This window comes from Bubalus bubalis, chromosome 5, assembly GCF_019923935.1.
Source record: "Bubalus bubalis isolate 160015118507 breed Murrah chromosome 5, NDDB_SH_1, whole genome shotgun sequence".
NCBI classification, from domain to species: domain Eukaryota; kingdom Metazoa; phylum Chordata; class Mammalia; order Artiodactyla; family Bovidae; genus Bubalus; species Bubalus bubalis.
Window position 1 is genome coordinate 85,733,460 of NC_059161.1, and position 15,937 is coordinate 85,749,396.

The window sequence follows — 15,937 nt, forward strand, 5'->3', positions numbered from 1 at the left end:
TATATATTTATATATGTGTATATACATATATATCAGTATTACATGCATATTTATATAATTTTATTTTTAAATGTTAAGATAAAGAGAAAGCAAGCTACAAGACAATTCAATCACTTTGCTTTTAGGGAAAAAATTGATGTATTCTGCTAAATTTTAAGATATTTATTAGATCTGGTAATGCAGAGAGAAAGGTAGAATCCCAAGAAAATGAAGCTATTCCAATTTGCTTGCCAGATTTTGTTTATTGGTAATAACATTTATCATTGTTATACATTTTAAGTGTACAATTTGGTGAGGTTTGACAAATGTGTATACCTGTGTAAACATCACCCAGATCATGATAGAGAAAACTCCCATAATGCCAGAAACTTCCCTCTGTGCCACAAACCTCCCTGACCCTTACTTGACCCATGCAATCAATGATCTAATTTCTAATACCATAGATTAGTTTTGCTTCTTCGCGTATTAAGAAGAATCTCATACTAAGCATTCTTTTGCATCTGGCTTCTTGCCCTCGACAATGTCTGCCAATAATGTTACGCGGACTGACAATTCTTTCATTTTATTGCTGAGTCAGTGATACCATCCATCCGTCTCATCCTCTGTCGTCCCCTTCTCCTCCTGCATTCAATCCTTCCTTACAGTTATTTGCACGTTAAGCTGCAACGAACATGCCAAGAGTCTTGGTGATCATGTTTTTACTTTTTCTTAGTAAATATCTAGAAGTAGAATTTGAGCTATAAGTATATATTTAACTTTATAAAAAAGTGCCAGACTGTTTTCTGAAGTGGCTGAACTGTTTTACATTCTAGCCAACAATGTCTTAAACAAGAGTTTAAGTTCCTTGCCATATTTTACTTTGGGGAATTTTCATTTACTTTATCTCTTTCTCCATATGCATGCATGTCCGTGCTCAGTCATGTCCTTGGATTGTAGTCAGCCAGGCTTCCCTGTCCATGGTACTTTCCAGGCAGGGATACTGGAGTGGGTTGCCATTTCTTACTCCATTCTACTACAAATGATGAATTTCTTTGGTTTGTTTTATTGGATTAGCACTTTGATGATGAAGTTTTAAATTTTCAGAGCCAAAAATCTCCTTATAGATGAACAAGCTGGAAGTCTAAAGTCAAAACATGACATGAAAAGCAAAATTTTAGCATACTCTGGCTTCATGTGTTATCAGAAAGATGGATTTTATCCTCAGACTTTTAACAGCAGCCAGTTACCTGAGACTTTACTATAAGAATTCTTTCAGAGTCCCTGCTGCTGCTTGGATTGTAAAGGCTGCAATAGAAATGTGTTTCTTCACTTCTTTCCAGGCTGAATGAGGATCTGCTTTATTTTCAATATCAAACATAGCATCAAAGATGCCAGGAAATGATTCACCAGCATATTTGTTGCGGCTGCTTGGAGCAAAGATGATGTGCCTAGCAGAAAAAAACAGAGAACAGGCTGAGCTAAAGAGTACTCATACATTACATTTCACATGCTTTTCCTTTCTCTTTTTGTGGTGTCTTTGTTAGATCGCATTCATAATGAAATATTGTGTCTCCTCCTGATATCTACTTTTGTTACTCCAAAGTAAAACCTTATGTTGTTGGTTTGAGACACTTAGGCAATGGGACAATTTTAAGCAAAGAAAGGAGTTGATAAGATCCATCTAGTGGATCATATCACGTTATCAATCCAAGCAGCTGGAAATAAGCAGATATTTTCCTGTAAGTTACAGGCATTAGTTGTCTAACTGCCTATACATCCACAAAGCATGGATAATTTATGGATTTTTTTTAATAAGAGATTAAAAAATAATTACATTTGTGTTACCTTTTTTAAAGATTCCACAAGAAGGACAGTTATTCCCAATACTCTTCAGAATTAAAAAGAAACAAGCAAAGTAGTGTGTATTTCAAAAATATCATAATTAGTAAGGATAACGAAGCCCATTCCACAAAGGCAAAGCAGCTATATATGGGTTGCCAACAAAGACACACTTATTTCTGATCTAGAAGGAAAGTCTGCACCTGATTTCCTGCTTCATCTCATAAGTAACTCAGGAGATCAAGCCACTTCTCTCCCCACTGCATGTAATTCTACCTTGCAGAAAGGGACATATTGGATTAATCACTCTTATCAGGAATTAGGCCTGGACTTCCCTGGTGGTCCGGTAATTAAGGAAATCCACCTGTCAACACAGGGGACATGGGTTCAAGCCCTGGTCCAGGAAGACACCACATGCTGCGGGACAACCCAGCCCGTGTGCCACACCTACTGAGCCCACACTCACTCCTGAGCTTGCACAGCCGAGAGGCCATGCTCCACAATGAGAGAGGCCACCGCAATAAGCCGAGGCACGCAACCAGAGTGGCCCCCCTCACCACAAGCAGAGAAAGACTGCTCGCAGCAAGGATGACCCAGCGCAGACAAAGTAAATTAAAGGCAGCTGCGGGCGGCCGGGGGCAGTGCTTCAGATCCCTTCTTTTTTTTTAAAAAAAAAAAAGGAATTAGGCCTAACAGTCAAACCCTAGAGCTACTTCAGAATGTAAAGCTACTATATGACAAAATATAGAAGTCTCTGTAAGTATTAATGATCGAAGACATTTATAATGTCATCATTTAGATTTCCCAGAGTATATCAGGATTTATTGCTTTGGCTCTTGAATTTTAGTATGGCCTTAAGTGGATCGTCCTTAATGAAACAAGTATACATGCTGAACTGTTTATAAATATTAATAGTCTGACCTATATGTAAGCTGAGATACTAGAGATACAGGTCACAGATATTACTTAGCACATATGCCATCTTCTGGAGAACTGTAGAGGGAGAGTATTGTACAATATTATTGATTCAGGAATCAAGAAAACCTGATAAAATTGTAAATGAGGTGTTTCCTTAATTTTTCTTCTTATCATCAGTATATAGAAACACCATAGGTTCCTGTACATGGATTTTTGTGTCCTATAACTTTACAGATTTCATTTATTCTAACATTGGGTTGGCCAAAAGGTACATTTGAGTTTTTCCATAGACCTTTCAGAAAAACCTCAATGAACTTTTTGGCCAACCCAACAGTTTATTTGTGGAATCATTAGGCTTTTCTTCTGCAGTAGTGACAGTTACTTCTTCCTGATTTGGATGTCTTTGTTTATTTTCCCAAACTGTTACAGCCAGGACTTCCAAGACCGCGCTGAATAAAAATGGTGCGAGTGGGCATACTTGCCTTGTTCCTGACCTTAAAGGAAATGCTTTGGGTCCTCACCATCGAGCATGAAGGCAGCTGTGGTTTTGCCATGTACGGGCTATGTTGTATTGGCACATATTGCCTCTGTATCCAGTTTGTTGAGACTTTTTTTTTTTAATCAGCCTTGCCATGGCATGCAGAATCTAAGTTCCCTGATGAGAGATCGAACACATGCCCCCTGTAGAGGGAGCATGAAGTTTTAACCGCTGGACCGCCAGGGGAGTTCCACTGTTCCTGTTAACACCTTTCCTGACATGTTAATGATAGCTTGTCTTAGGGTGGGTATCTTGAGTTCATCTTATTCGCACTCTCTGGGTTTCCTGATCTGGACGTCTGTTTCCTTCCCCAGGTTAGGGATGTTTTCAGTTCCTTCTGGAACCTCTATAAGACACACATTGCTTCACCTGATGTTGTCCCAGACGTCCCTTCAACTGTCATCACTTTTAAAAAGCCCTTCTTACTTTCTGTTGCTCTGTGAGTTCCACTGCCTGTGTTCCAAGTCACTGATTCTTCTGCTTCATCTAGTCTGCTAGTGAACCCGTCCAGTGCATTTCTCAATTGCATTAAGGTATTCTTTCTTTTAACTCCGTGCCTCCTATTTGGTGCCTGTGTGCCAAGTTACTTCAGTCGTGTCAAGCTCTTCGCGACACTATGGACTGTAGCCTGCCAGGCACCTCTGTCCATGGAATTCTCCAGGCAAGAATCCTGGACTGAGTTACTGTGCCCTCCTCCAACGGATCTTCCTGACCCAGAGACTGAACCCACATCTCTTGCATCTCCTGCACTGGCAGGCAGGTTCTTTACCACTAGCGCCACTGGGAAGCCTAAAACCCCGTGCCTTGGGATGAAGCTCTAAGACAAGCCAAGAGGCCTCTTTTACAGAAAGATGGGCTGTGTTTTAGTCTGCCATCTGTGCAGTGACTGCAGGCGGTAGCCTCCCACGCACTGACCCTGAGATCATCGTAACCCTGTGGGACCAAGGAAAGCAATCCTGTCTGGCCACCAGAGCCAGGGGATCAGGGCACCCCTCGGGCAGCAGCCACAGAAGCTGAGGCACCAGACATCTCTAAGAGCTCCCCCAAAAGATGCTGGCTTCCTGGACCATGGCAGAGAGAGAGAGTGAAGAGAGCACTGCCCTCCTGGGTCTCTCTCTGCTTTACAGCCAGCACTTACATGGGTGGAATCAGAGCCTGACCCTCAACCTGGAGCTGTGCTTACAGGATTATGGGCCTCCTTCCCCAGAAGACAGCCCCTGGGTCTGTTGCCTCTCTTTTCCTATCTATCCCCTTGAGAGCTGCAAGCATACTTCCCTCTGGTCACCAGAGTCAGAAAATGTAGAGACATCCCCAGTAGCAGCTTCAAAAATCGGAGGACCAGAAAAGGGTATAAGTTCCCTTCTGAGAGAGGGTTGAGCTGGAGTGAGGCAGAGGAGGAGCAGAGAGCGCTTCCACCAGCTTTCACTACCCGAGGGCAGCCTGCAGACTTCTAGAAGCATGTCGGAGTGAAACCCTGCCCTTCAGGCCGAAGCTCTTGGCCAGGCAAAGGAGCCTCTTCCTCAGAAAGACCTGGGGTGTGTTTCAGTCTGCTCTCTGGCAAGAACTGGCTCTCCAATTGTTACAGCCCCATGGGATTCAGGAATGCAAGCCCCCCTCACCCTCCCAACCTCGAGCCAAGCAATCAAGGAGTGTCTGCCAGCGACAGCTGGAAAAACCAGGACACCAGGTGCAGAAGCCAGAGTACCACCACATGCAGATAAAAGCTTCCCTCTGGAGATACTGGTGCTCTGGAGCTCAGCAGAGGGACTGCATGAAGACCATCGCCTTCAGGGAAGAAGAGGGGAAAGATGGTGCCCACAGCCTCAGCAAGGCAGAGGAAAGCAGAGTACCCACCAGCCTCCACCCCAGAGAGGGTTCTAACCGGTCCCTGTCCCTCGAGCCAGTGCTTGAAGATCAACAAATGAACCTCTTTCACATAGAATCTGGGGGATACTCAAGGGCTGCTTCTGTGCTGGGGCCAGTGGCAGGTGATCTAGCAGAGTTCTTTTGGCCCGAGCCATTTCTAGCTTCTGTGTATCCCTTCGGTCTCATGGATGCAGCCTCGTTGGTTCTCAAAGCCAGATATCAGGGAGGCTCACCCTCAGGCACAGGTGAGGTGGCTTATTTGGGGACAAACCCTTTGCTCCCCAGAGGGAAGCTCCGGGTCTGTGAGCTCCCTCCTGACAGCTGGTTGCCTCAACCACACGATGGAGTGCGATTTGTGGTGAGACTGGGCAGTAGCCTCCTCTACCCCTTTCACACCCACATGGCCTTCTTCTCCTTTGCCTGACGTGGAGGACTTGCTCACTTAGTTTTCAGGGTTTTTGTTTTTTTTTTTCCCCCAGAGGAAACCATTCCCTCTGTGGCTGTCGATTCTGTGTCTGGGAGCGGTGAGGTCTGCATCTCCTTACCCTGCCGTCTTGAACTGCTTCTCCCTCACTTTAGAAGACAGCCTTTGTGTTCAATGAACAGTTCCCAATATATATTTTAAATTGGAGCACAGTTTGTCAGCTACTTAATCAAATTTAAAATGTGTTTAACCTTTTGACCCTGAAATCCCAGGTACTGATTATAGAGATATTAAATGTTCAAGTAGGTCTTGGGGACATTTTATAGCAGTACTTTTCTAATAGTAAGTAATTGGGGGAAAAAACTAATTAAAAACTCAATAAGGACTAAAAATTTACACATGCAAGCCATATAATGGAAAACAATGAAACAGATGAGAATAGCTAAAAGTATATATACTGACACAGAAAAACCTCTAAGATAAATTGTTACCCAAAAAGGCAGTTGCAAGGTGATATATGGTCCCATTTATGTAAATATAAATGAATAAATAAACAACCAAATGTGTACATAACTGCATTCAAAATTTAACACCAAACTCTCATCTCTGATTTTCTCTGAAGGAAATAACAGACATATCTAGGTGTTAGAACTGCCCCTTTTTATTCTATGGAACTCCATAGAGCCTGAATTTGAAAATGAGATATTCTGCTTATAAATCATATAAATTGAAAATATATATATATAAAGATGGACTCATAGGCAAAAAAAAGATTAATCTATAAATTGGCTTTCAATCTTTGTTTTATGTAAATACTTAACTGATGGCTGGTATTTTATTTGTATCAATAAACATTTATCATTACAATATGTAAGATTTTATAAAAACAGCAACTATTGTGCTCACTTCCACAACACACATACTAAAAACAGCAAGTATGTACCCAGTGTATCCCTCTCTGAGCTAAATCCTCTGCAAGCCTTAAATCTATAAACCCATGGTGTATAAGCACAGTAATCTCCATCTACCACTGAGGAATCTGAGTCTTGGAGAAGTAATTTGCCCAGCTGACACTTGGGATTTGGCAGAGATGGGTTCTAAATGCCTAGGATTATAATCAGTTAAATGTTAACACTAATTACTAATATGCAATATGTATAGCTATCTTTCATTTGTGCCGCTTTCCTATAAACAGCCTTGTAAAATAGCTTGTTATCACCCTCTTAATTCAGATGTGCAAGCCCTAGATATGACTTGCTGTAAATCACACATGTGCCAAGCGAACTAGAACATAGATTTCTGACTCTAGGGCCTTTCTAATATTTACCAAGAAACCACAGCTTAAAAGGCACTTTGAAAAACTGGAGACTATCCAAAAGCAGCCAAGACACTGAGAAAAAAACACAATTCTTTACGAGAAACTTATGGCACCCATCTTCTGAAACCCTAAACGCTATATGAAAATAGATTGAGACTATTCTACTTGACTTGGAGAGCAGTACAAGGTCAGAGGGAGAAAATTATGGGGAAATATATCTTTATGATGAAAACTTTCTATTAAGTAGATCTTTCTTATAATTGAATGAACTTTCTCATGTGGTAGCAAGTCTCCCATCATTGGAAGATTCAAACAGCGGCTGGATAACCACTTTCCTGAAATCCTACAGAAAAGATTCATGTAGAAAGTTGAACCACATGAGCTATAAGATCCCCTTTAAGATTCTGTCTTTTAGATTTTGTCACAAAGAGTCTTTTTCAACTATCATTTGCCATTTATATCTGTAGCAAAGCAATACAGGATATGAAATTAATTTTTCTGATATTACAGATTACTCTGTTATGGGACTTCCGTGGTGGCCCAGTGGTTAAGAATTAGCCTTGCAATGAAGGGGACAGGAGTTCAATCCTTGGTGGGGGAACTAAGATCCCACGTGTTGTGGAGCAATGAAGCCTACGCACCCCAACTACAGCGCCCACGTGCTTCTGAGCCTGTGTGGCACAACTGGAAAGCCTGTGTGCACAGACAAAGGGCCCGCAAGACGGAACTGAGACCCGGCCCAGCCGAATAAATTAAGAAAAAGTATACTGTCTTGCATGCACACTAAGTCACTTCTGATGTGTCCAACTCTTTGCAATGCTATTATAGACTGTAGCCCACCAGGCTCCTCTGCCCATGGGATTCTCCAGGCAAGAACACTGGAGTGGGCTGCCGTGCCCTCCTCCAGGGGATCTTCCCGACCCAGGGATCAAACCCCCGTCTCCCACGTCTACCTGCACCGGCAGGCGAGTTCCTCACCACTAACGCCACCTGCATAATCTCACCCGTGTTTCCTTCAGTATACATATCCACTTTCCACTCATCTCACAGTAGTTTAAAGCAGACCTCGGGTATGCTGGTTTGGGTCAGAGTGACATGCTTGGTGTCCTTTAATGCAATACCTGTTGCCTCCTTACCTATAGAACGGCCTTCCTGGTAAACCAAGAGGATCAATGAATGCTCTTTCAAGAAACATCAGCTGGTCATTCATGATTCTCACTGCCATGGGGCTTTGAGAATAAAAAAATAGATAATTAAAATCCTTACCATGAAGCTACATTTTAAACTATTAAATAAGGATAAGGCATGGGGAAAATAAATCTAAATCATAGACTTTTAAGAAAATGAATATTAAATACCCAGGCTCATATGGTAAGCTGCATATAACAGCAGGCACATCCTTCTATTATTTATAATAGGCAAACAGACTGATTGGTAAATGGTTTGATTTCTTTTTCAAGACCACAGACTTTCCCGAAAGAAGTAAAAGACATTTTTAACTCTTTGTAGGAGAGCCAGGACCCCTGCAAAGATAGACAGCGTGGACTGCCAAGCTGTTCTTGATAAGTCATTCAGTTCCACCATGGAGGAAAGTAGCAGAGTAAAGGCTGAACAACACAGAATGAAGGGAGTTTGCAGGAGTCTCCAAGCGAGGAGAGAGACAGCTGTACCTCGTGGGCAGGGAGCCCCTTCCACACTTGGAATCTGCCAACTTAATCTTTTGGGGTGCTGTACAAGTTCCCTAGGTTGTCCTACAACCCCAGGGAGAGAGAAAGGCCCCTCACAATGACTGACACAGCTTTCTGCCTGGATGGGAGGTGGGAAACCTTGTTTGAATGAATTTTAAAAATATTAATAAAAGTGATATGAAGTGTGAGGTGGTGTTGTTTATGCTTGTTAAATAATGCTTTGAGTATAATTCAAATTATTTTTCAACTTTCAAGTGGTAAGAGGTTAAAGGATATGCAAAAAAAAGTATAAGAAAGAATTTCTACACTGTTCACAGGACTATTTGGGACTGTAGTAAAATGGGTTACAAATGCACTTAAACCCGCAGAATTATGAATTACCAGCAGCAGTCAGAATTCTTACCATGCAAACTTCAAAAGACATGTCTCCTTAGCCCCCGCCATGGGATGAGTTTTTTATCTTTCAACAGCAACGTGCCTCAAACTTTAATGTGAATACAAACTACCTGGAGAGTCTACTGCAGAATTCCAACTCAGCGGGTCTGGCACGAGCTCTGATATTCTGCCTTTCTAACAAGCTCCTGGGTGAGGCTGATGCTGCTGGTTGGAAGACCATAATCTGAGTAGCAGTGATTCTGAATTGAATGCTTCTATGAGGGCACACAGTTCATTCCACCAACCACATTGCTTTTAAAAACAGTAGATAGCTTTACATTTGCAACTTACTTATTCAGATCAACTTGTGAAAGTCTTCTGTGGAAATCTGAAGCAGCTTCTGAGAAGTTTTTCACAGCAGAAAATAATGACTCTTTTTAAAAAATAGAAGAATAGAGGCGAAATTATTAAGCACAAGTGCTTCACATTTCAGTTTCACTTTCCCGCCGTCCCCATGCTAGCTTGCTATGACTCAATAGGTATTGAAACTATTTTTCTACTGAGTCTTCTTGCAGATCCTTGGAATTTATTAGGATATCTTGTAACAAAGAAGTAATGCATAAAATTGAAAATGGCAAAATTGGTTCTGAAGGAAATAACAAATTTCAAGAGTCTAGGACATAAAAACTCAATTTATCAGAAACTCAGCATTCATTTATTTATTCTTTCAATACTTATTTATTGGGACAACTGTATGCCAGACACTATTAATGAGCTTTATTCCTATAATTATTACAGAATAAAATAATGTCATTTTTAGTTTTTAAGTAGTACACTTAAGATCTTATTTAAGGCAACCTGTGACAGACAAGCTGATACATTTAAACTCTGAGAACTGGGATCCAGTTTGGTCTGATCAATCTTTAGTTCACAAAATTTCTAAGAAAAGGGATTAGGAAAGTGTATCATATTTTTAATGACAACCTGTTCATCATTTTCCATCTTTTCTAAACTGGACACTACCATACATTATTGATTTGCTTCTTGCGTTAATCCTATAATGCAGGGGATTCAATATTCATTTTATAGATAAAGTATTACAGCTCCAAACACGGGATCTCTGTGAGACTACAAAGCTAGTAAGTAATGTATTCAGTATAAATACATTCAATAGAAGAAATAAGGTCCTTTTTTGGCCTTCAATTATTGTTGCCACTTTTAATATTATGTACAAATCAAACAATCTAATAGTAGATATTATGAAAGCTGAGGGAAAAGAGTGTTGAAGAAACTTTAAATTTCAAATGACTTTTTGACAAAGTCAAAAAATTAATAGAGAAAACTCAAAACGTGTCCCTAGGATTTAGTGGCACAAGTAATGAAACCTTTAGAAAGAGCAGTTTTAGTAGAGTCTTAGGAATGTAAGACAATACAATGAGTTGATAAGCAGGATGTAGAGAACTGTATATCCATCTATCCATCAACTTTGTACACAGTCCTGCTGCTGCAACTGTTTAATCTGTCTCTCAGTTGGACCCTACATAATAAAAATTAGTAAAGGCTAATTCACCAGAAAGAAATTGGGGCATTTATGAAGAGAAATAGATGCTGGACAGCCATAGCACTCGGCACACCCGTCCTGCTTCAGGCTCTGCTTGCTTCTTCGTTTCATCTCTCATTTTCCCATCACTACAGTGACTGTATGGTCATAATGATGTAAGCAGCATTTTCTAAATTTTTCTTTGCTTCAATTTCTAGATCTTAGTATTGCTGCTAATCCTCTTTCTGAAGATTACTAATTGCTATGTAACTATATTCAGAAGCCATTACTGACCATACACTACTCATTTTCAGGCCCTTATAGTACTGTACATGTATCCCTCTAATAACTATCTCCTGTGTCTGGTCTTCTTCTCCATAAGAATATAAGCTCTGTGAGGACAATGGCTATTTCTTAAACTTCTTTCTATCTTCCAGGAAATAACAGAGCCCTTGGTACACGGTAGACAGTAAGTGTTTGTTAACTTTGATATATACAAAGAATATGTACTCCCAGAATAGTAAAAGAGAATGATTACAATAAAACAGTAATAATAGCTAGCATTATGAGCACTGTCAGTCACCATTATTTCTATGTACCAACCAACTGAATCTCCACAACAATCTTGGAAACATATTTTCCTATTTTATTCACAATAAAACAGACAGTAGAGGTGTTAAGTAACTTTCCCAAGGTCTGACAGTGACTAAATATTAGAGCCAGGATCTGAGCCAGGAAACTACTTCAAGACATAATGCTTAATGCTCCTACACTACACTGTGCTATAATAAATTTCATCACTGCTTTGTAGGAGAGACTTGGTGTGAAACAGCAACCACAAAAAGGCAAGATAGAAAAGGAAGGAATGCTGAAAACTATGTAAAAAAGTTCTCCATGTAGGAAAACACTAATAGGTAAATGCTGTAATAATAATGGTAGTAATTATAATACATACTTGTAGCAGAATTTGTGGCTTTCTCTACTTCCCCATCTTTCTGTAATATTGTTACACTATAATAGTATTGTACTTATAACAATAAAAGCATTTTTAAAGGCAGCAATATAGGGAAAATATTTATCAGCCCAATGTTTGCAGCACAAACTTCGCACAATGGATTCATCTGACACATATCAAACTAAATGGCACTGTTTAATAGGTGTTTTAAATTCTTTGTCTAGAAGTCAGGATGGTGAAATGAAGCAGGGATAAATTCTAGGATAAAACTGTATGCACTGATGACAGGAGATGATATTTTAAAGCTCTAACTTGACGACTGTAAAATACCTGCCCAAACATTTCTTACCGAATGATACTCCATGGCCTCTACATGCTTGCTCATGTTTCCTGGATGAATTATAGATACTCCTTGCATAGTTTTCCAAAGTTTTTGCATAGTCTTGAATATTGAAAGGAATGATTTTAGCGTCTGCAAGCTCATAAACCAATGCTCCTCGTAGCTGAGCCACAGCAAGCTGCTTTTTAAATGTGGGGTCATAAAACTTCTCTACCAACTCAAATGTCTCATAAATTGTATGGTATATTGGATAGCTGCTGTAAGTATCTGTTTTCTGGAAAAAAAAAAAAAAGGTGGGAGGGATCAACTATATAAAAATATTAAATATTCAAATTATAATATTTTATGGAATTATAAAATGCTTCCATTAAAAAACATAACCATATGGTACCCTGAGTTTCATCACAATGAAGGAAAAGCTTAAGGCTACTTCACTAAGACTTCACCATGAAATGTTCACCAACTTAAAATTTTACCATTGTTCACTTAGTAATTCATATAATCTTCATTCAAAATACTGCTTCTTGAAAATTTTCCTCATTGCTTTGCTGACAATTAAGGAGTACATACTCAAATTGAATATCAGCACAGTTAGAAATTATCTATCAACTGATTGAGAATGAAAGGTTCTGTGCAGCTCAGTTATTCATAATAACTGGAGGGTTATTCAGTTGATGCTTTAACAACATGGATTTGAACTGCAGGGGTTCACTTATACACAGATTTTTTTTCAATAAATACGTACTACAGTACGACAGGATCCCAAATGTAAAGTTACACATGATTTTCAACTTCTCCAGGGGTTAACGCCCCTGTCTCCTGAGTTGTTTAAAGGTCAGTTGTACATTTAAGCCCTTCGCCTGCATTCCCCAACAACATATATCCACATGCCACCTAATCTTTGTTACAAAATTAAGGATTATCATTATAAACAAATTGTTACAGGGTGGTACTCCATGTAAATATTTTTGACTACTTAGATCTGCTTTTCTTAATGTTAGTTTACCTATCTGCTTCTTTGATATAAACCTATCATTCTTATTGCTTTTAATATCACTGAAAGGAATCCCTGTATCTATCTCCTTCCATTTACTTAACATTCTGCTTTTAATCTGCATTGTCTTAGAAACTAGATCACTTTGTTCAGAATGATGACAGAGTATAAAAGTGAACAGGCTTTGAAAGAGGGTAAAATGCCTCTCTTTTCTTTTTTTAAAGGCAGCTTTAATGAAGTGTAATTTAATACATTCATCAGCCTTAAGTGTACAGTGTGGTGAGTTTTTGTTTTTGTCTTTTGATTTTTAAAAGAAAAATTTTGGCTGTGCCACATGGCACGTGGGATCTTTATTCCCCAACCAAGGATCTAACCTGTGCCCCCTGCAGGGGAAGCATGGAGTCTGATTGATGGGAATTCCCAAAAGTACATCTCTTATGAATGAAATGTAATGAGTAGCAGTATACCGATTTATGCACTTATTTTGGGTTATTCTGCAGCTGTTTTTGCTTACTTCCCTGTTCTTAGTTGTATTCTGGATAGTCAAATTTGCAAGGGTTATGTATTCTAGACAAGCATGATGTTGGTGTATTGCACTTATCAGAAAATTAGTAAAATCTTTGACAAACCTAAGTGTACTGATGTAATCTTCAATATGACTTATGACATAACTTATAACATAGACAAAAATGGTATAGGTTTGCCTAACCCATATACTTGCATACCATCAATGTGCTTGAGATGCAATGGGGCAGATCAGAAAAGAAATAAATTTTCCAACAACACCTGCATCAGAAGAAGGATGCAAACCTCTTGGTAGTGATAACCAGCTAAGCACCTGGCATTACTCTGTCAATTACCACTTCACTGAATAACCCTGGCAGTGAACATTCACAAAATAACACAAATTATTTCTCAGTCTATCTACAGTGGGACCTACAGTCTTAGCTCTCTCCCTGGCTTTCTTCCCAGGGCACAGTGCCCAGTGCCCAACCACTAAATGACAGAATTCCTAACAAAAAGAATGTGGATTAAGTGCTATGTATCCAAAATAAAGAAGATGGGTTACCCTATTCTTAGTGTAACGGACTCTTCCTGAAGCAATCCCAAGTCTCTGAAAATAAGCTTCAAAATCACTTCCAGATCCCAGCTTGTTGATTCTAAATGTAAAATATAACACACACACATGAAGAAATAAATGCAAAAATAGATAATATAAATAGATGGGACAATGAATCCTATCCCAACAACTGCAAGGAACTGTATGGTACCTTTATAAAAATTAAAAAAGGTATACCACCCTCAAGAAAACCTTCCTATGAAGATCCCCTGCAGTAGGAAATGGCAACCCACAACCAGTACTCTTGCCTAGAAAATCTCATGGGCAGAGGCGCCTGGAGGGCTACAGTTCATGGGGTTGCAAAGAGTCGAACCAGACTTAGCAACTAAACAACAGCAACAACAACACCCTGACGATATCCTGATTTTAAACAATGAAAACTTTATTTTATTATTTAAAATAATAATGAATAAACTTTAATTTATTTTAAAATTTATTTTTAAACTTTAGAAAATAAAGTTGATTAAAATGTGGGAAAAAAGGAACTTTCCTATTACATCTGTTTATACCTATGATAAACTATAAATCTGCACTGACTACAACCAGAGTTGGGCAGTGACACCAAATTTGGCAACCTGGTAACTATGGCCTCAGCATTTATGGTATTTTTTGAGGGAAAAACAAATAATAAGATATGATCTCTCCCCTCAGAGAACTGTGGTCTAGTATGAAAACTGCCATGGTAAAGTCTACATTTAAGATCATAAAGACTCTAAATGTGCCCTAGTATATTTCAGAAATAAATCTAATTATATTTCTTTGCATATAATTAAAAAGCCACAATATACATACATATATATTTATACATAATGTAATGACATAGAAGATTTTCACTCAAAATGATGTCAGTAAAACAGAATACAAAATTATGTAGACATTAAGAACCTAACTATTAGAAGTGTTTTTGAGATTGAGACCTTGGGGTGTTTTTTAATCTTTTACACTAGTGTTTTTCTTATTTCTGAATAAGCAAATAAAACATAATGAAGATACATTTAAACTCTCACAAGCCTTATTTGCTATAAATTGTTACCAACAGCTGGTTTTAGAAATAGCATAGCAGTTGAAAACAAATATAAATACAAAATAAGTGCAAGACAGCTGTTGTATACGAGAAGTAAAAATTAATTCTTACATAAATTCTAAAGTAACTACAGGTAGACATAACTTGGTGGTTGCTGATAATGCACCTTAATAAATTTAGAAGGAAATAATCTATCATTTTTTTTACTTCATCGTTACCAGTTGAAGTCATATTTATTAATATATTTAGTACATATAATTAATGTGCTCAGCCATATACCTGACTCTTTGTGACCCTATGGACTATAGCTCGCCAGATTCCTCTGTCCATGGAATTTTCCAAGCAAGAATACTGGAGTGGGCTGCTGTTTCCTCCTCTAGGGGATCTTCCCAACTCACAGATCAAACTTGCATCTCTTGTGTCTCCTGCATTGGCAGGGTGTCTACCTGGGAAGCCCTTACTTAATACATATCTGAATGTAACTTTATACAAGCATGCAAAGTAATACCTAATAATCTTTTACTAAATATTTGCAAAAATATTCTCAAATTGTTGAGACATCTGAGAATTGCATCTGGAGAAACAAGGAGCAAAGGGGAACTCAACTGATTCTGTGGTAGAAAACGTGCAATACAAATGATTTACCTAGGCGAAGTTTTCCTTTCTGACGAAGGGTCCTTTTCTAACCAGCTTTCATAAAGAGATTTACTCTCAAAACCATCATCAGGGCTGGAGATCTGAAAAGATAAGTCAAATATTAAGAAAAGAGACAGAACAATTACATTTTTGCCAATATTAAACCACAGGTTATTTCACATCAACTTCTACTTTTATCTACATGAACATTTGTGTATTATACTCTTTATAGAAAAATATGCTTTTGCAAATGGCAGGGGAAAAAAATCCCAGCCCAAACTCCTATTCATTTATAATTTGTACTTGTTAGTAACCTGGCCATGTACTTAGGAGATTGTCCAAGACGATCTACAATGAGGCCTTAGAACAGCAGACAGACATTA

General features: G+C 38.8%; 1 protein-coding gene across 3 annotated transcripts in view; it reads right to left on the minus strand.

Moving 5' to 3' along the window:
* Positions 1-222: 222 nt before the first annotated feature.
* The window catches only part of NAALAD2 (N-acetylated alpha-linked acidic dipeptidase 2), a 49,204-nt gene continuing 33,489 nt past the window's right edge, over positions 223-15,937 (minus strand). For 2 of the 3 annotated variants that reach the window (XM_006055317.4, XM_044943375.2), the window contains exons 14-19: positions 15,564-15,655; positions 13,844-13,934; positions 11,790-12,054; positions 9,297-9,378; positions 8,019-8,111; positions 223-1,427 (exon numbers count right to left, since the gene is read on the minus strand). In XM_006055317.4, coding sequence (XP_006055379.4) covers positions 1,238-1,427; positions 8,019-8,111; positions 9,297-9,378; positions 11,790-12,054; positions 13,844-13,934; positions 15,564-15,655 — 813 coding nt within the window. In that variant the 3' untranslated portion in view covers positions 223-1,237. The remainder of the gene's footprint in view (positions 1,428-8,018; positions 8,112-9,296; positions 9,379-11,789; positions 12,055-13,843; positions 13,935-15,563; positions 15,656-15,937) is intronic. The other variant, XM_044943374.2, reaches the window with a different exon arrangement.